The 20,322-nt window shown below is 44.0% G+C and overlaps 1 protein-coding gene and 1 long non-coding RNA gene across 7 annotated transcripts in view; one reads left to right on the forward strand and one right to left on the reverse strand.

Moving 5' to 3' along the window:
• The window catches only part of LOC123362851, a 109,952-nt gene extending 101,573 nt beyond the window's left edge, over positions 1-8,379 (forward strand). For 3 of the 6 annotated variants that reach the window (XR_006576601.1, XR_006576604.1, XR_006576605.1), the window contains one exon: positions 226-1,236. This is a non-coding gene — a long non-coding RNA (uncharacterized LOC123362851). Of the gene's footprint in view, positions 1-225; positions 1,237-1,258; positions 1,424-8,033 lie in introns of those variants that run through there. The other 3 variants (XR_006576602.1, XR_006576603.1, XR_006576606.1) reach the window with 3 other exon arrangements.
• LOC123362849 (sodium channel protein type 5 subunit alpha-like) overlaps positions 1-20,322 on the reverse strand; it is a 169,369-nt gene that overhangs the window by 71,289 nt on the left and 77,758 nt on the right. Inside the window, exons 8-10 of the mRNA XM_045003355.1 lie at positions 16,651-16,742; positions 15,566-15,787; positions 2,970-3,033 (exon numbers count right to left, since the gene is read on the reverse strand). Of these exons, the coding sequence (XP_044859290.1) occupies positions 2,970-3,033; positions 15,566-15,787; positions 16,651-16,742 (378 nt within the window). The remainder of the gene's footprint in view (positions 1-2,969; positions 3,034-15,565; positions 15,788-16,650; positions 16,743-20,322) is intronic.

Below are 20,322 nucleotides of genomic sequence, written 5' to 3' on the forward strand. Positions count from 1 at the left end.
GAAATATAAGGAGTCACTTCTTCCGTGAGACCTGCAAACACCAACCCATGCTAAGCAAATCTCCTCCACACCTTTAGAATATTTTGTTGGGAAAGAGGGCCATAGAGTGGAAGGGCAGAGAGAGAAATACAAAAACACACGTACACAAAAATATGTTAAATATTGTTTTGTATATAGATAGTATTATTTCCCATTTTAAGTTAACATTTCCTCTGCTTTTTTTAGTGGATCTTGTCTTAAACACAGCCCCAATTCTGCGGAGTTACACATGTGCATAGTCTGATTGAAATCATTGGGAGAATTGGTGCTGGATAACTGTTTAGAGGACTTATCCCTACTTTCTGCCTTTTACACTGTGAACTAAGGTTATCTTTAGACTCTGAACTAGTCAGAGGCTGACTGAATATGCAATAGGCAGAGTTGCATCAGCGTAACATATTATAAAAGCTGTTTCCAAGCCTACGTGCCTTGGGAGATGAGAGGATAACAATCATGACGAGGATGACTAACACTTCAGGTGTTTTTGCAAGAGATGGTGTGAATTTATGGATGCTCAGATCTCATTCTGTATTCTCTCTATTTACCTTCCTCGGTGGAGGGTTTGTGATTTTGCTAACTGTGCTAATGAAACTATTGCAAATTCAAGGTTTTCTAAGTGTAAGTGTTGTAACTGTAAACGTCGGGGTTCCCAATTTAACAGTAATTCTAACAACATTGGGCCTGATCTTGAGTCTAGAACCTACTAAACGACTAAGTGTTGTCGACTGGGGATTCTGGAGAAACAGAAGAGGAAGAAAGAAGATCAGAAGAGAGCTGAAATCACTGTAGAAGGAAGAGCTGTGGCAGCAGTGACAGCTAAGAAGTCGTGACAGAGCAAAAGGACTGTAGTCAGATTCGAGGGAAAGAAAACTATAGAGAAGTAAGCATGATGACCATAGTATAAGGAACCAAGACATATGAGTGTGTATGCCAGAGATGATAAAGTTGGATGTTGTGTATGTATGTTTGTTACTATGTATACAATTTTAATGTTTTAGGTAAGAACTTGCTGTCAGCATTCTACATGTGATTGATCACTACAGGTAGAATGTAACCACTTAAAAGCTATTTCCAACTGTATTTTATTGCCGTATTGGGTACTTTGATATGCATACGTGTGCTAATGGGATTTGTATTTTGTTTCTTGAAATATGCTTTTAAGGTTTATTGTATCAGGGAATATTGGTATATTAATTTAAGATTATTTTGTTTTTTGAAGAATTACTGCCTGAATGTCAATCCTTCAATCGGAAGGCTGTATCTGTGTCCTCTCAAGGGTCAACAGAGTTAGTCTACTCTGGGGAGTTCTCTAAGGGCCAGAGAGAAACCCTTAGTAAAACCCCGGCAATTCCTCTAGGGCGGACCACCCCCTGCCACCTACCAAACCGGCAAATTGACAAGTGGGTGTAACCGGGTCCTCTCCTGGGCCGCCCCCCTTGTTGAGCTCTGTGCTCCCTCAATAAAGCACTGTGAGGCTTTTCTTGCTGCAACACCCGTGGCTTTTATTTACATACAGTGCCCACCACCAGCAATACTATTTACAAATACACACAGGTCTTCCTATCTCCTCTGTTACAGGGAGTCTCCCTTCAGCCTGGAGACTGTCCCTTCCCTGGTCATTCCCCCCCTTGCAGTGGCTGCCAGCCAGCCTTTATAGCTCTTCAACGAGCAGGCCCACAGGTGCAGCCAGTTCCAGAGGCCAGGCACCAGACTTCTCCCCAGCCCCAATCTATTTCTCCTGATTGGGGCTGGCTGAGCAGGGGCTAATTAGGTGCCTTTGCACCAGCACCCTGCTACAGTGGGTTACTGATATAGGCAGGCCATTGTGAGGGTGCCTGGAGTCTGATTTTGGGGGTAATACAGCAAGGGAGATTTAGGTTAGATATTAGAAAAAAAATTCAAACTATAAGGATAGTAAAGTACTGCAATAGGTTGCTGTGGAATCCCCGTCATTGGTGTTTTTACGAGTAGGCTGGACAAACACCTGTCAGGGATAATCAAGGTTTATTTGGTACTGCCTCAGCGTGGAGGGATGGAGGCCCATCCAGATTTATATATCTATGCCTGTATTAAATTAACCCTGTCCCCAAAGTTCCCACATCTCATTGACACATCAATTCTGCCTATCCTCCAGCTCCAACATCAGACCAGCCCTACAGCCCACACCCAGACCCTAGATCAGTGTGCCCCCACAACCCCACATGTACTGTGCCCCATCAATTCTGCCCCTACATCTGCCCACATCCCCCACAAGTTCTTCCCTTCCCCCTGGCATCCTCACTTCTCTTCCTCCTCTTATGGTGAATGAAAGGGAAGATACTCTGCCTCCTTCCTGCAGGGTTGAAATTTGTGAGGGGGCTGGAGTTTCCTGCATTATCAAGAGATAAAAAGTCTCTATATCTTGTCCCTGACCCTTTAAATTGTGTCTGATGTCCTGGGTAGAGGAGAGGAAGTGCAGCTGAGCCTCCCCAACCTATTTGTCAGTCCTCTCCTTCTACACCCTTGGGGTAGGAACAGATTTGGGTTAAATTTCATTTTTTTTCTGAAATGATGCACCCATCCCTACTAGAAAACATTAAGTTAACACTACTTCCATCTCCACCTCTCATTCTTTTGAAATTTAATTCGCTAAATGGAAGTGTATTAAATACATTTCTGAGAAAAATGTTAAAGTAATTGCAAGAACATCTGCCAGAAGGCCTAGAAAGAATTTAGATCTGAGTATAGAAACCATGGACTCAAACTCTATCCCCTGGCATTCATTATAACAAATAATAAGACAGTTTATTTGTATTATCCTTGTTCCTATTACTGTTGCCTTTAGGAACTTGAAATTTGCTCTTCACAGTAGTCACTGGTGGGCTGAGCTAAGTTAAAAGTACTGAAGCAAAGAAAAAAGTTCAGAACCAAGAAAAGTTAACTGTACTTACCCAGCATCTGAGCTGTTGCCACACAATAAGGCATCCTTGGTGCCATTCTTCTTCAAAATATTTTCTACAAGAAAAATGAAAGCCCAATACATTCAAAATACTTTTTAACATGGACCTCCTAGCTTAATATGACACGATAAATATCCAGTGAGATAAATATTGGCAAGGGCACATAGACACAAAAGGTAAATTTGACATGTGTTTACGTACCTGTACAATAACTGGTAGGTAGGTAGGTAAGTAGGGGTGCGTGTGTGTGTATTTTTCCACTCTTGGTTCACATGCATCCCATGCACTGGAGATTGGAGTCTTTTGGCCATTAGGTCTGCACATGTGCCCTGAATGTCCTTGTGATCCTGTATGAGGGGCATCAAGGGCAGTGTACGCCCACCTGACAGTTCCTTTGCAACCACAGAATCCACATGTAATAGGATTCTGTACTAGTGGGGAAGGAGGGCAGGTCATAGAATATCTATATAGACAACACATCTTGAAGAACTCCGGTTACTGTACAAGTAAAACTCCTTTCTTCGTTGAGTGTTTCTCACTATATATATTCTTTTTTGGCAATTCCCAAGCAGTGATATATGAGTAGGCGGGTATTCGGAGTCTACCTTAACTGAGACTTCAGCGCAACTCTTCCAAAAGAAGAACAACATGGATGCTTCCGCTATGGAAGGATGCTTGATAAAAGTATGTACTAAACCCCAAGTAGCTGCTGGTCAGATCCAAAATGGGGATACTTTGCAAGGATGCAGAAGAGGCTGCCAGCGCCCAAGCAGCATAAACTACCTAAAACATAATAAAGTCCAATTCACCCCAAAACTCATTGAGATAATCTCTGGGCAGGAATTGGTTGGCCTTCATTGTGTCAGGAAATGATATAAACTGTCTTGGGGAAGCTCTGAAGGACTTTGTCCTTTGCAAATAAAAGGCTAGGGACCTGTTAACACCCAGGGTATGTAATCTGGATTCTCCCTGGTTAGAATGTGGTTTTGGAAAGAATACAGAGGGATGAATCATTTGATTTAAATGCAATTCTGAAAACTACCTTGGGAAGGAATTTGGGATCTGGCCTAAGACACACCTTATCAGTAGGGAAATCCTACCATGAGTCCCTGTAGCTTCCCAATTCTGCAAGCTGATGTAATCGCTACATGTTGCTTGGGGTTGGAATGGAAGGTTCATCAAACTTGCAAGCAATTCATTAAGGTTCTGGGGAGATAGGGGAGGTTTCTTTACTGGTAGAAAAACCTTAGGTCTCTGAGGAATTTAGAGAGAGGAGTGGGAAGAGACTTTACTGTCTTCAATAGGAGGGTGATATGCAGTGGTGGCTGCCACATGTACTTTATCAAAACTAATCAAAAGTCCAGAGTTCCTTAGAGATAGTAAATAGCTCAAGATAGGTATCTTTGTGTTAACAGAGCATAACTGGTACTATATGTACCCTGTTGTAAATCTTTTCTGCTTAGGAGTGTAGGTTTTCCTGGTGGAATTTTTCCTACTATTTATCAGAATGTTCAGGACATCTGGAAAAAAAAGATCTTTCTATATCTGACACCCATCCATTAGCCATGCAATGAGATGGACAACGGATGTTCCCATTGTCTTGGGATATCATATCTGCTGTTTGAAGTAAAGGTCTTGGAGAAAGGATTAGTAATAGTAGCGAGGTGGGAGCTATCTAGACGACACTGGCAGTGCCTTGCTTGATCTTTCCAAGTACCCTGGGAATCAAAGGAACTTTGTCCAGTCATGATCTGAGGAGAAATGCCTGCTCAAATTGTCTGCCAGACTGTTAGCAGACCTGGAAGGTGAACTGCTGTTAGAGATATCTGGTGTCAAATGCATCAATCCATAATCAAACCACCTCTTGGCATAAGGCAGGATGATCATGCTTCCTTCCCCTCAACCTCTCTCTTTAAAAAAAAAGATGAGTCATGTTGCTGGTTATAATTTGGGTAGGCAATCCTTAATCAGAGGTAAGAATTCCAGGCCTTGTAAACTGCTGAGTTCCAATATGTTTATATGTAAGAGAGTCTTCTCAAGAGTCCACTTGCCATGTGATCCAAATGTATTCCCCATCCCAGAAGTGATGCATCTGTCACAAGATCTTTCCACCAATTCAGTGAGGAAAGAACAGCTTGAGGACTCAACTTGGCGCATACACTGATTTTAGCTAACCCTGCATGCAGCCTTGGTGTACTCTGGTATTCAGCACAGTGAACCTTCTGGAAACCAGGTGTCTGAGTTACACAAGTCCTTACTATTATCTGTAGATTTGTTTGAAGTTGAGTAATAAGACTAGACATGGTTTGAAATTTGTCTTGGGGAAGACAGGCTCTGTCTGTCATAGAATCTAACACTGATTTCTTATATGAGCAGCAACTACTGTTAAGACCTTGGTGAACACTGTATCCTTGGTTATAAAGAGAGATCAAAGGGTCTCTGCTGATACAGTAGTGTATTGTACTGTCCCATCTGGAAATTTAAACATTTTCTGTGTGCCAGATGAATGGAAATATGGAAGAAGGCAACCTGAAGGTCACAAGCTGCAAACCAGTCTTGTGAATCTAGAGATGGAATTATGAAGACTAATGTGACAGTTTGCATTTAAAATGGTGTATGAAAATGCTGAGCCCTCTCAAATCCAAAATTGGATTCCATTCTCTCCTTCTTCTTTAGTATAAGGTACTAACTGGAGCAGAAACTTTTCTTCTTGCATTCCTGTAGATCCTCTTCTATTGCGCTGAGAGACAGAAGTATTTCTAGGTCCTGCTGTAATAGTCTCTCATGAAAGGGGTCCCTGAAAAGGCATCAGAAGGGGGTGAGGGGCAAGTGCAGAATGGGACTGTATGGACTAAAGTACTGAGACAATCTTCAGTCTCCTGCAGTCTGTTAGAGAGTCCCATAATTTTGGGAAGAAGTGTAGATGGTTCCCAAATGGAGTGGAAGAAGGGTCTATATCTATTAAAATGGTTGTGGTGCGAATCTTGACCAACCTGTCAAAATGATGTTTGTAGGTTCAGGGTAGAATTGAGAGGTGGCTGGTGCAGAAACTCTTCTCTTTGGAAACACTTCCTCTTTTTATGGAGTTCTGTTTTTCTCTGGTAAAAGAAAATGCATATGATGTTCTCTGTTTAGAATAGCTATGAGGTCTCCTTTGTTTTCTTTTGGTTGCAGATGTATACACTATAAGAGAGCAAAGTGTGGCTTGGGGACCTTTCAACATGTGGAGAGTGTCATTGGTTTTAGGGTTGAAAAGGTCTGAACCACAAAGGGAAGACCTTCCACAGTTAACTGAACCTCTGTTGGAATGCCTGAACTTTGGAGCCAAGACATCCACTTCATAACTACTGATGTTGCCTAGTTCATGAAGCAGACTTAACAGTTTCCAGAGCTGCCTATAATGACATTCTAGCTATCAGCTGTCCTTCCAAAACTAAGGATTTAAACTCCTCCCTATTTTATTGTGGAAGCTTATCAACATAATCCATACATTTGTTGTAGTTGAGAAAACCATAATACACCTCCACCCCGATATAACGCGGGAGCTAGGGTAGCAGCAGGGCTGTGGCTCGGGGGTGGGGTGAGGAGGAAAATGAACAGAGGCTGGAGCTGGGAGCGGGTCTGGGGCCACGGCCAGGAACAGAGCCATGGCCAGGGGCCAAGGCTGGGGGCGGGGCTGAGAGCCGGGGCATGGCTAGGGGTCAGGCAGGACTAGTTAGTGCTCCTTCTTCACCCCCCCGTGAGGGCTAGCCCAGGCCCCATTGCGCCCTTCCGAACATTCCTCCACACCCTCCTAGGGGGGCATGCCTCAAAGTTGGGGAACCTCTGATCTAACCTGTTCTTATACATTTTCAAAGATGAGGATTCCACAACCTTCTCAAGAAACCTATTGCACTGCTTAACTATCCTTATAGTTAAAAAGCTTTTCATAATATCTAACCTGAATTTCTATTGTTGAAAACTAATCCGATTAATTCTTGTCCTATGCACAGTGGACATGGAGAACAACTGATCACCATCCTTACTGTAAAATCTTTTACATATTTGAAGACTGTTAGCACACATACCCCCTCAGCCTTCTCTTCTCTAGACGAAACATAAGAACATAAGAATGGCCCTACTGCGTTAGACCAAAGGTCCATCTAACCCAGTAGCCTGTCTTCCGACAGCGGCCAGTGCTAGGTGCCCCACAGGGAATGAAAGAATAGGTAATATCAAATGATCCATCCCCTGTTGCTCATTCCCAGCTTCTGGAAAACAGAGACTAGGGACACCATTCCTGCCCATCCTGGTTAACAGCCATTGATACCCAGTTCTTTCGATCTTTCCTAATAGATCATGTTTTCGAAACCTATCATCATTTTTGTTGCTCTACTCTGGACCCTCTCCAATTTGTTTACATCTTACTTAAAGTGTGGTGTACAAAACTAGACACAGTACTCCAACTGAGGCCTCACCAGTGCCAAGAAGAGTGGGACAATTACCTCTCATGTCTTACATACAATATACTTAATACATCGCCAAATGACATTTGACTTTTTTGGAACAGTATCACACTGTTGGCTTAGATTCAATTGTGATCTACTGTAACCCCTAGCTACTTTTCTGCAGTACTGCTGCTTAGCCAGTTATTTTCATTTTTTTCTTCCTAAGTGTCATACTTTTCACTTAACTTTATTGACTTTCATCTTACTGATTTCATTGCATAGTGTGTAAATAACCAATTATTAAGTTTCTTTTTTTTCTTTGTTAAGTATCTTGTTTTGAACAGAAGGGGAAATTCTACTAAGTGGAACTATTTTCACCTTTGCCAATTCTCCAATTTACTATGATCATTTTGAAGTCTAAATCTGTCATCTGAAGTGCTAGCAACCCCTCTGCGGGGTTGCTAGTACTTTGTAAGCATTTTATAAGCATACTCTCCACTTCAGTATCCAAGTTGTTAATGAAAATATTTAATAGTACTGGACCTAGAATGGACTTTGGCTGCTTTGCACTGCTCTAGCCCCCCAAATTGTGCTACTCTGATGCTCCAAAATTACAATTTATTTTAAGGTAACATAACATGACCAAGTTCAACATACAGTAGGAGGGAAGCAGTGGAGGGAGGACAAGGAGCTGAAAAAGTACAACAGCCGCTCAGGAAGTCTCTAACTCCCACTCCCCAGAAAGGGAATTGAACTGCCGCGGGATCTAGTGCATGGTTTCAGGCAGTTCCACCCCTATCCACAGCAGTGTGTAGAGTGTCAGCAATCCAACTCAGCACTGTCTACCAAAGGCCAGCCAAGACCCCCAGAACTCCAGACTAAAGAGCCAGGAGATGACCTTGCCCCATCCAGAGTTGAAGACACTCTAAGAGGATCCTTTTTCATTTGTTTACGCTGGCCAATATTCACAGCACTGCAGCACTTCTCTCTGAACTCAACCTTAGCATGCCATCTGGCTGGGAAGATGCCACGGAGGGAGCTGTGGTTTGAGAAGAGTAGTGAGTGCTGGGAGGTGGGAAATTTGTTGATGTGTTAGTACTTATAAGTTAACCCTAAGGGCTTTCCTTTCCCAGATGCCATTGTCCTGCTCTGAATAAAGACCTCCTTTGTTATATTATAATTTCTGGGTGTGTCATTTCTTTGCTCTGCTTTGTGTAGATGTGCTTTATTCTGCCATTATGTAGTGGATTTTATACTCCTTGCCCATTATCAGCATTAGTCATTTTTCGAAAAGACAGCACCCCTTGTGCCCTGGGCACAGTGATGAGTCGCCTTGGGTGGAGGCACCAGACAACACAATAAAGAGCCCAGGACCAGCCCATGCAAGGAAAAGGGAGAATCCACTCTAAGTAGTAAGTGTCCCCAGAGAGGCTTGAGCCACACCTCAGGGGAAGGGCAACACTATGAATCACAAATGTGTATCCTACAATGAAATATAAATTATGTCCAACACAGCAAAATTAATGTTTGTAAAGGAACATTTAAAAATTAAAAGAAAAAAATGAGGGCTAGGTCAGTGGTTTCTGTTTCATGTTATTCCTCTTGCGTATTTTGAAATTCCTCTTTGTAGACAAAGCTTTTACACATCCATTGCATGGAAAAGATCTCTCTCCTGTGTGAATTCACTAGTATTTTTAGAGATTGCCTTCTGAGTGAGGCTCTTCCTATATTCCTGCTTGTAAATGACTCGGTTCCTGTGTGGATTTTTCCAGTGGGTTTTGAGAATTCCCTTACCACTAAAGGTTTTCCCTCCATCAGTCCATGTAAATAATTTCTCTCCTGACTGGATTCTTTGGTGAGTTTTGAGAGATCCCATCTCAGTAAATCTTTCACATTCAGTGCATGCAAAAGGCGTCCTTCCTGGGTGGATTCTTTTGTGTATTTTAACTTTTCCTTTACAAGTATAGTTTTCTCCACACACAGTGCTTATTGATAGGTAATAAAAGGTAATAATTGGAGATATACCAATCTCCTAGAACTGGAAGGGACCTAGTTCCTCCTGTGTCTAAATTTCCTGGTGTATTTGGAGATTTCACTCAGTGGTGAAACTTTCCCCAGATTCAGCACATGCAAATGTTTTTTCTCATGTTGTTTCTCTCATGTATTTTGAGATATTTTTCCTCATAAAGCTCTTTCTTCCCTTGATGCACCTACACTCTTTCTTTCCTCTGAAGATGCTTTGTTGTGTTTTCAACTCATCCATATTCATAGTGTTCCACTACTCATCCATATTTTCAGCACTAACTGTAGTCAAGAAACACATATGGAATAAAGAGATATACAACTTATTTATAAGGAAAAACATACATTTTAGCTGAATATTTAGTTCAGCTAAAACTGTTCACAGTCCACATCAACACACATAAATCTGCAGACTTCTTAAATGTACAGCAAACTGTATGTATATAACTGCTTAGTACACTGGGGTGTATGGGGTGCCCAGGGAGGGGTAGTACCTCTGATGGGGGGACTTGTCATACCCCTTCAAGGGTGGTCCATCCACTTTGGTCCCCACCTGTCACTCAGCTCTCACTTGTGGCTCCAAGTAGCTGCAGCATGCGCAGTGGCAACACCCCGGGCAACGGCTTCGACAGGCCGGCTAAACCAGGTGAGTGTAACTGATGGGACTCAAACCCTCAGTGAATTAGGGATATGCCTACCCCACATGCAACGTCAGCTCTGGCAGACTGGGTGAAAGAGATCACTAAGATCCAATGGCCAAGAAGGCAGTTCTGCAATGCTTTGTGGACAGCGAAGGGCTTGACGAGGCACGAAAGACGTCAAGGCCATCCACTGCAACCAAAGAAGTTACCAGTCGTGACGATTTTTTGTACCATTGGTGTCTGGCTTCTAAGGTCGAGAGAGTGGGATTGCTCCCGTGCAACAGCTCTACCACTTAAAAAGTTTTCACGCACAGGTCCTGTGCAAATCATCAATCATCATCATCATACCACCCAAGTCCTGCGGCGATGGGGGAGGGGCAAAGCGACAGGTGGAGGTTACCACTGGGAGTCGTAGTCCCAATCCTGCACGCAGGCAGCCTGTGGATAGGTGGTTGTCCAGCTCTGTATCTGGGGCAGCAGAGTTGCCCGGCAGCATCCCAGGCGTCTGAGCAGCCCTCTTCAGGACAGCACTGCTCACCCTAGTAAGGGAGAGGCCTAGAAAAGGTGGCCTAAAAATTGCGTGCCCTACAACAACTGGCCAGCAAGCTGTGGCTGGCAGTTTAACCCAACCTGCAGCCGAAACCAAAAGAAAAATTTGAGGAAACTTACCATTGGTGTATGGAATGTTCGTACCCTCATGGATCGAGAAGCTGTTGCAAGACCTGAGAGAAGGACAGTTCTCATTGCTCGAGAACTAGCCCGCTACAACATGGATATAGCGGCATTAAGTGAAACAAGATTGCCTGGGGAAGGTTCCTTGAGTGAACCAGAAAGTGGTTACACCTTCTTCTGGAAGGGTAAGACTGAGACAGAGGACAGAATACATGGAGTTGGTCTGGCAATAAAAATCTCATTGATGCATCAACTCCCAGACCTTCCAGTGGGTATCAATGAAAGATTGCTGAAACTACGCTTCCCACTAAATGCCAAATGTCATGCCACCATCATCAGTGCATATGCACCCACTCTAACATGCTCTGACAACTCAAAGGAACAATACTATGAAGATTTCGACAGACTGATCAAGGCCACACCTGTAACAGACAAACTACTCCTACTTGGAGATTTCAATGCCCGAGTCGGAGCTGACAGCGAGAACTGGAAAGGAGTAACCGGGCCACATGGTGTAGGCAAAATGAAAAGCAATGGACTACTCCTTTTGAGCCTTTGCTCTGAAAATGACCTGACCATTACCAACACTCTGTTCCGACAAGCGGACAAATACAAAATGACGTGGATGCACCCTAGGTCCAAACAGTAGCATCTGATAGATTATGCCATTGTCAGAAGGCGAGACATCCGAGACGTACTGATCACCAGAGTAATGCAAGGCACAGAGTGCTGGACAGATCACAGATTAGTCAGGAAGTCTCTTCAACTTCACATCGTTCCCTCTCGGCACAAACGCCCTAAGCATGTGCGACCTGCTTTCAACATAGCCAAACTGAAGGATGCTCAGTGTTTCAACAATTTCCAGAGGAGTCTTGATGACAAACTGACATCCCACGGACAATTGATCGGTACTGTAACTGAAAAGTGGGACCAGTTCAAGCAGATAGTGACTGACACAGCAATAACATCTCTTGGACCAAAGAAAAGAACACACCAGGATTGGTTTGATGAGAACCGAGAAGAAATATGCTCAGCACTGGAAGTAAAGAGAAAAGCCTTTATCGAATGGCAGAATGACCCCTCCTCAGTGTCTAAATGGGACCATTTCAAGTACCTTCAGAGCAAAACACAGAAAGACCTCCGTCAGATACAAGACAACTGGTGGGAGAGCAAAGCCAAAGAAATTGAGCACTATGCTGAGACTCACAACTCAAAGATGTTCTTCAGTGCTATTAAGACTGTCTATGGACCTTCTAAACCAAGGACCACCCCATTGCTCTCATCAGACAACACAACGCTGATTAAAGATAAAGAAGGCATCAACGAAAGATGGCGAGAACACTTTAGCAACCTTCTCAATAGACCATCAAGCGTGAATAATAATGTCCTCAATGAAATTCCACAACAACCTGCTCTGACAGATCTTGACTTTCCGCCCACTATAGATGAGATTAAGAAAGCTGTTAGCCAGATGAGTTCAGGAAAAGCTCCTGGAAAAGATGGGATACCAGCAGAGATATACAAAGCAGCAGGTCCAGCAGCACTAGCAGCGTTCCACAGTGTGATCATCAGCATCTGTGAGGATGAAAACATACCACAGGACCTCTGTGTCGCTACTATTGTCTCTCTTTTCAAGAACAAAGGCAGCAAAGCAGAATGTGGAAATTATAGAGGCATATCCCTCCTCTCCGTTGCTGGGAAGATCATCGCCTGCATCATCTTGAACCGCCTCATAGCCAGTATTTCCGAGGCAAATCTACCTGAAAGTCAATGTGGTTTTCGACCTGGCCGGAGCACAGTCGACATGGTGTTTGCTGTCAGACAAATACAAGAGAAGTGCATTGAACAGAACATGCACCTGTATGCTGTCTTCCTAGATCTGACAAAGGCATTTGATACCGTCAACAGGGAAGCCCTTTGGACCATTCTAACACGACTTGGCTGCCCAAGAAAATTTGTCCAGATGATACACCTTTTTCATGACAGCATGACAGGCGAAGTACTCTCTGATGGAGCCACATCAGCCCCCTTCAACATCACCAACGGCGTGAAATAAGGATGTGTTCTCGCTCCTGTCCTATTTAACCTGTTCTTTGCATGCGTCCTTAACCATGCAATGAAAGATCTGGATCGAGGTATATACTTGAAATACTGGCATGATGGTTCATTTTTTGACCTCCGTCGCCTGAATGCAAAGACTAAGACAGTGCAGAAACTCCTTCTTGATGCACTCCTTGCCGACGTTGTGCCCTCATGGCTCAAACTGAAAATGATCTTCAACACATTGTCAACAAATTTGCTGAGGCCTCGCAACTCTTCGGACTAACTACCAGCCTCGGAAAGACAGAAGTTCTTCATCAACCTGCACCTGGATCAAATGCTTCTGTCTCGAGTATCTCCATTGACAGCACTCAGCTTAAAGTAGTGGAGAACTTTAAATACCTGGGTACTGTCATATCCAGTGACGGATCACTGGATAATAAGATCAATGCACAAATATCCAAAGCAAGCCAGGCACTTGGCTGTCTGCGTGTCAAAGTTTTAAACCACCACAACATCCGGATGTCAACAAAACTGCTTGTGTATGTAAGCAGAGTCAGGATGAGCTCTACCCTGACATCCAGTGGTAAATTATGAGGAGTGGGCAAAGGAATTTCAAGAATGTGCATTTGCATTGGTAAACCAACTCCACTTAGCATAACACACAGCAGCCTGGGATGGTTATTTTCATAGCTGTGGGATCCCCAATTTCTTTGTTATTGGAGCAGGAAGGAAAAAAAGTGCTGTCACCTTAATTATGTGAATGAGGAACTATGAGACTGCTTTATGACAGAAATGACTCAACCTACATTAAATAGCACTTGCTAGACAAGGGACATGGGTTCCAAAACCCAGTGAAGGGAGAGAGGCTGGGGACTGGTGTGTGTACCTGATGGTATGGGCCCCTTTTGAGGGCCTGGAACACCAATTGCACATCCTCCTCTTTCCACTGTTAAAGAGCAGAGCTAATTTTGAATCCTTTAGGAGTCCATCTAGAGGCTGCTGACCTGAATTCCCGTTGGGCCAATGTGGCACTGGGGCTCCCCTACTATAAGCTGAAACCACTACGAGCTGAAATCACTAAAAGAGCTAAGCTTACTGAGCTGAGATCACTGAGTGGGGGAGCCTGAAGATCGATCACTAAGCGGCTGGCAGAGCGGAGCAGTCTGCAGCATGTTGGAGCAGCCCATAGAACAGTGAGCAGTGTGGAGCGGTTTACGGGGACGGCTGACGTGGTTCACGGGTCTGCTGGAGGAACAGCACAGCTGGTGGAGTGGAGCCAGTCGTGGTGAAGGCTGCAGCAGAACTCCACAGAGAAGCGGGGCAGTCGGCCCTGACCCACGTAAGGTGTCCCTTAACACCCTGTGTGCGCCCCCCCCCCCATTTCCACCCAGGCTGGGGGGGGGTAAAACTCTGCAGATAAACTTTTGAACTCTGGGGTGACACTGACCAGAGACAGAGACTTTTGGGTTGTTGGACTTTGGGGTGATTGGACTTAAGACCCTAAGGGGGAAAGGACAGTGCCAAATGAACTTAGAGGTGGGTTTTTTGCTTATGGTTTGTGTATAGTCCTGTTTGTGGTGTCTCTCCAACGTGATGCCGCATTGGTTCCCTCCTTTATTAAAAGGATTTTGCTACACTCTGACTCTGTGCTTGCGAGTGGGGAAGTATTGCCTCCTAGAGGCACCCGGGGGGGGGTGGTAGGTAATTGTCCCAGGTCATTGTGTTATTGAAACGGAACCCCTGGATACTGAACCCGGCCCTTGTTGCTGCCAACTTAGAGAGGCAGAAGGGTTACATGTACAGAGCTGTTCTCTCAACTCTTTTGTACGGGTGCGAAACATGGACACTATATAGGTGTCACATAAAGCAGCTTGAAGCATTCCACATGCGCTGCCTCCGCAACATCATGAAGATCCGCTGGCAAGACAAAGTGCCCAGTCTCGAGGTCCTCAAGAGAGCCCAGATGACAAGCATCGAAATGATGATCATGAAGTCACAGCTACGTTGGGCCGGTCATGTCAGCCGCATGGATGCCAACAGAATCCCCCGCCAGCTTCTATATGGTGAGCTCTCCCAGGGCATCCGGCATATAGGTCGTCCACGGAAGTGTTACAAGGACACCATCAAAGCCAATCTGCAGTACAGCAGTATCAAACCTAGGGACCTTGAGGACGCCGCCAGTGACAGAACACAGTGGCGTGCAACAGTTAGAAATACCTGGATCACCTTTGAGGAAGACCGCTCCCGGCGTCTACAAGAGGCACGCGAACGACGTCACAGAGCATCAGCAGCGCACAATCCACTGACCATGAACTTCCCATGCACCATCTGCAGCAAAAGGTGCACCTCTAGAATTGGCTTGTACAGTCATCAGAGGGCACACCATGAGACCAACAATAGATGATCTGCACAGATTTGTCATCATCGGATCGATGGACTACCAAGACACTGTACAAGATGGAACTTCTGTAAATTACGTCAAAGAATGAGCTAATATGCATTTCAGTTACTATGGTATCATACTGGGAAACACAGATGACTATTATTGGAAACTTTGTAAACACTGTTTCCAATAATGGGTTGATGGGGCTGGGGGGAAGAAAGGAATTGTAGCATCAATAGTAGAAATCATTCCTGGACCTTTGCAAACCATTCTGGCATTTTAAAGACTAACACTGTCCTGTGGTAGCAGTTCATCTGTATTTTCAATATAATTTGAAGTGCAGGAGTCAAAATATATATAAAATCTACCATGGTAAAAGGAAACAAGAAGACAACGTACCTGTATCATTAATAAACTCATCAAAGGAGCTCCATTTTTTGTCATCCAAATAAATAGTTCCACTGGTGGAGTTAAAATTCCTGACACACTTATGTCTCAAATTGCCTTTAAAGAGCTGGAGGCCTATGAGGGCAAAGACACTCAAGCAGAAAAGGGTCAGGATCATCACATCAGCAAGCTTCTTAACAGAGTGGATAAGTGCACCTACGATGACCTTCAGTCCTAGAGAGAGAAAATTCAGCAGTATAAGGACTAAAAAACTGGAACACATGTATCGTTCTTTTTGAGAGTCAAAACATACAGCAGCCACAAGGTCATAGTTAATTGGCCAGTGTTTCATGTATCTTTTCAATACAAACATAGTCCAGATGAAACAAAAGTAATCAAAATAAGAAAAGAAGTTTTTCCTCTAGTCTAAGCAATTGTGTGGAGGGGGAAAGGCTCCTTTTGTCCTTCCTGCATGAATTGTACCCTCAGCCATGCAAGGACCAGGGAGAATCTGATTTTCATAATCTAGAAAAGGGAATAAATATCTTGCTAATTAAATTTGCAATGATGCTACTTTGGGAGGACTTGTAAACACTAGATACATACAGCAAAATAATACAAGGGGATCAGAAAGAGACCCATCAATCATATCCAATTTGATTACAGTTAACCTGCAAATGCCTAATTGATTTGCCTGATTAAGGAATGAGTAAAAACTGAATAGGATTTGACCCAATAATAATAAATATTAATTATAAACAGAAGTCTGCTGAGTCATTAAGAACATTGCACAGTCAAACAATGATAAACAAGAACAATTAGAACAGCCTTCTGCATAACAGATATTATAAAAATCAAGCAAAATGCTTAAAGACATGATCAAAATAAATAAAATGGCAGATCGTTTCCAGTGCTTAAATTATTCTGACTGGGCCAACAATCCTGAGACACCACCCTGATCCACAAATTCAGTTGTTTCTGTAACACAAAGTCACTCAGATAAAAAAAAGACAAAAGACGTGCAAAACCAATGAAATGGTTGGAGGAGAGAATCACTTACAGTTGGGAGAAAATATTCAAAAATCTGGGCTTCTTACCTGGGAGTATTGAAATAGTTTTTAAAGCTCTCAGAACCCTGAATGTACGAAGGGCCAAAACATTGCCTAGATCACTAAACTCCCCTGCATATCTGTAAAATAAAGACATGACACAATATGCTATTGAATTGAATGAACCGTGGAAATACTTTGTACAACTTTTCTTAATTGCTAACCCTTCTGAGCATATAATATCTTGAGCATTAACAAACCAAATGTCAAGGTCTCATCCTGAGTATTATGTATCAAGGATCCATTTCCTGATTATTGCAAATAACACATACTTATAAATTAGTGCTTGGCTATGAATGCTACCAACATCCTACAATATCATGAACTTCTAAATTTAGCCAAAAACAGCAACACAGAACTTATTAAATATATTTATCAAAAGTATTTTGGCCAGAGGAAGGAGAAAATAATTAATTTTGATCAAATTCCCAAGTAATACTTCAAAGTTTGCCTCCTCTGTAGGCCACAATAAATCTATCAATTCCTCCTACATCAGTTCTCCTCACTATAAGAAAATGAATCAATTCCACCCTGTAATAGTCTCCTCTATTCCCATAGTAGACTATTCCCTTTCTTAGAAGGAAGGTAATATGGATGGTGAGCGATCAGCTGTTGTGCCCTGCACAGGATGTGCCATGTTTGTTTTTCTTCCACAGAACAGAAGCGACTTTGTCTGTACAAAGTGCAAGCTGGTCTCCATATTGGATGAGAAGGTTCAAGGTCTGGAGAAACAAGTATCAATCCTGCGTTGCATAAGAGAAAATGAAGATTTCTTGGACAGATGTCAAGATATGCTTCTACGGGCACAACGATCTGAAGAATCGGAGCAGGCTGTGCAGAGGGGAGAGAGGGATGGTGAAGAAATTTTGCAGCATGTGACCTCCAGAAGAAGAAAGAGGTGCGTCCATGTACCAGCAATGCAGATACAGGTGAGCAACCGTTTTCATGTTCTCTCCACAAGTACTAATGCGGAGAGTGGACTAGATGATACATCTGATGGAAGGGAACAGAAGGAGACTCCACTGATTGGAAAGCAGGAGAATCACTGACCTTGGGATGGGGGTTCCACGACCACCATTCCCAAGAGAAGGAGGTGGGTGGTGGTGGTCGGGGACTCTCTCCTCAGGGGGACTGAGTCATCTATCTGCCATCCCGACCTGGAAAACCGAGAAGTGTGCTGCTTGCCAGGCGCTAGGATTCACGATGTGATAGAGAGACTGCCGAGACTCATCAAGCTCTCAGATTGCTACCCCTTCCTGCTTCTCCACATGGGCACCAATGATACTGCCAAGAATGACCTTGAGCAGATCACTGCAGACTACATGGCTCTGGGAAGAAGGATAAAGGAGTCTGAGGAGCAAGTGGTGTTCTCGTCCATCCTCCCTGTGGAAGGAAAAGGCCCGGATAGAAACTGTCGAATTGTGGAAGTCAATGAATGGCTATGCAGGTGGTGTTGGAGAGAAGGCTTTGGATTCTTTGACCATGGGATGCTGTTCCAAGAAGAAGGAGTGCTAGGCAGAGATGGGCTCCACTTAACGAAGAGAGAGAAGAGCAATCTTCGTAAGCAGGCTGGCTAACCTAGTGAGGAGGGCTTTAAACTAGGTTCACCGGGGGAAGGAGACCAAAGCCCTGAAGTAAGGGGGAAGTGGGATGCCAGAAGAAAGCACGAGCAGGAGAGCGCAAGAGGGGAGGACTCCTGCCTCATACTGAGAAAGCAGGATGATCAGCGAGTTATCTTCAGTGCCTATACACAAATGCAAGAAGCCTGGGAAACAAGCAGGGAGAACTAGAAGTCCTGGCAGTCAAGGAAGTATGATGTGATTGGAATAACAGAGACCTGGTGGGATAAATCACATGACTGGAGTACTGTCATGGTTGGATATCAACTGTTCAGGAAGGACAGGCAGGGCAGAAAAGGTGAGGGAGTTGCATTGTATGTAAGAGAGCAGTATGGCTGCTCAGAGTTCCAGTATGAAACTGCAGAAAAAACCTGAGTGTCTCTGGATTAAGTTTAGAAGTGTGAGCAGCTAGGGTGATGTCACGGTGGGAATCTGCTCTAGACCACCAGACCAGGGGGATGAGGTGGATGAGGCTTTCTTCCGGCAACCAGCAGAAGTTACTAAATCACAGGCCCTGGTTCTCATGGGGGACTTCAATCACCTCAATTTCTGCTCAGAGAGCAATACAGCGGTGCATAGATAATCCAGGACATTTTTGGAAAGTACGGGACAATTTCCTGGTGCAAGTGCTGGAGGAACCAACTAAGGTCAGAGTTCTTCTAGACCTGCTGCTCACAAACAAGGAAGAATTAGTAGGGGAAGCAAAAGTGGATGGGAACCTGGGAGACAGTGACCATGAGACAGTCGAGTTCAGGATCCTGACAAAAGGAAGAAAGGAGAGCAGCAAAATACAGACCCTGGACTTCAGAAAAGCAAGTGACCAGCTTGACTTAACAGTGAAATCCTTGCTGATCTTAAACACTAAAAAGAAGCTTACAAGAAGTGGAAGACTGGACAAATGACCAGGGAGGAGTATACAAGTATTGCTCAGGCATGCAGGAGTGAAATCAGGAAGGCCAAATCACACTTGGAGTTGCAGCTAGCAAGAGATGTTAAGAGTAACCAGAAGGGTTTCTTCAGGTATCTTAGCAGCAAGAAGAAAGTCAAGGAAAGTGTGAGCCTCTTACTGAATGAGGGAGGCAAACTAGTGACAGAGGATGTGGAAAAAGCTAATGTACTCAATGCTTTTTTTGCCTCTGTCTTCATGAACAAGGTCAGTTCCCAGACTACTGCACTGGGCAGCACAGCATGAGGAAGAGGTGACCAGCCCTCTGTGGAGAAAGAAGTAGTTCAGGACTATTTAGAAAAACTGGACGAGCACAAGTCTATGCGGATGATGCGCTGCATACCAGACTGCTAAAAGAGTTAGCGGATGTGATTGCAGAGCCATTGGCCATTATCTTTGAAAACTCATGGCAATCCGGGGAGGTTCTGGATGACTGGAAAAGGCTAATGTAGAGCCCATCTTTAAAAAAGGGAAGGAGGAGGATCCGGGGAACTACAAGCCAGTCAGCCTCACCTCAGTCCCTGAAAAAAACATGGAGCAGGTCCTCAAGGAATCAATTCTGATGCACTTAGAGGAGAAAAAAAGTGATCAGGAACAGTGAGCATGGATTCACCAAGGGCAAGTTATGCCTGACTAACCTAATTGCCTTCTGTGATCAGATAACTGGCTCCATGGATGAGGGGAAAGCAGTGGACGTGTTATTCCTTGACTTTAGCAAAGCTTCTCATATGGTCTCCCACATTATTCTGGCCAGCAAGTTAAAGAAGTATGGGCTGGATGAATGGACTATAAGGTGGATAGAAAGCTGGCTAGATTGTCGGGCTCATTGGGTAGTGATCAGTGACTCCATGCCTCGTTGACAGCTGGTATCAAGCGGAGTGCCCCAATGGTCGGTCCTGGGTTTTGTGCTCCAAGGGGTGCCCCAAGGGTCAGTTTTGTTCAATATCTTCATAAATGATCTGGAGGATGGCGTGGACTGCATCTTCAGCAAGTTTGCAGATGACACTAAACTGGGAGGAGAGGTAGATATGCTGGAGGGTAGGGACAGGATACAGAGGGACCTTGAGAAATTAGAGGATTGGGTGAAAATAAATC

Source organism: Mauremys mutica, chromosome 2 (assembly GCF_020497125.1).
Source record: "Mauremys mutica isolate MM-2020 ecotype Southern chromosome 2, ASM2049712v1, whole genome shotgun sequence".
Classification (NCBI taxonomy): Eukaryota; Metazoa; Chordata; order Testudines; family Geoemydidae; genus Mauremys; species Mauremys mutica.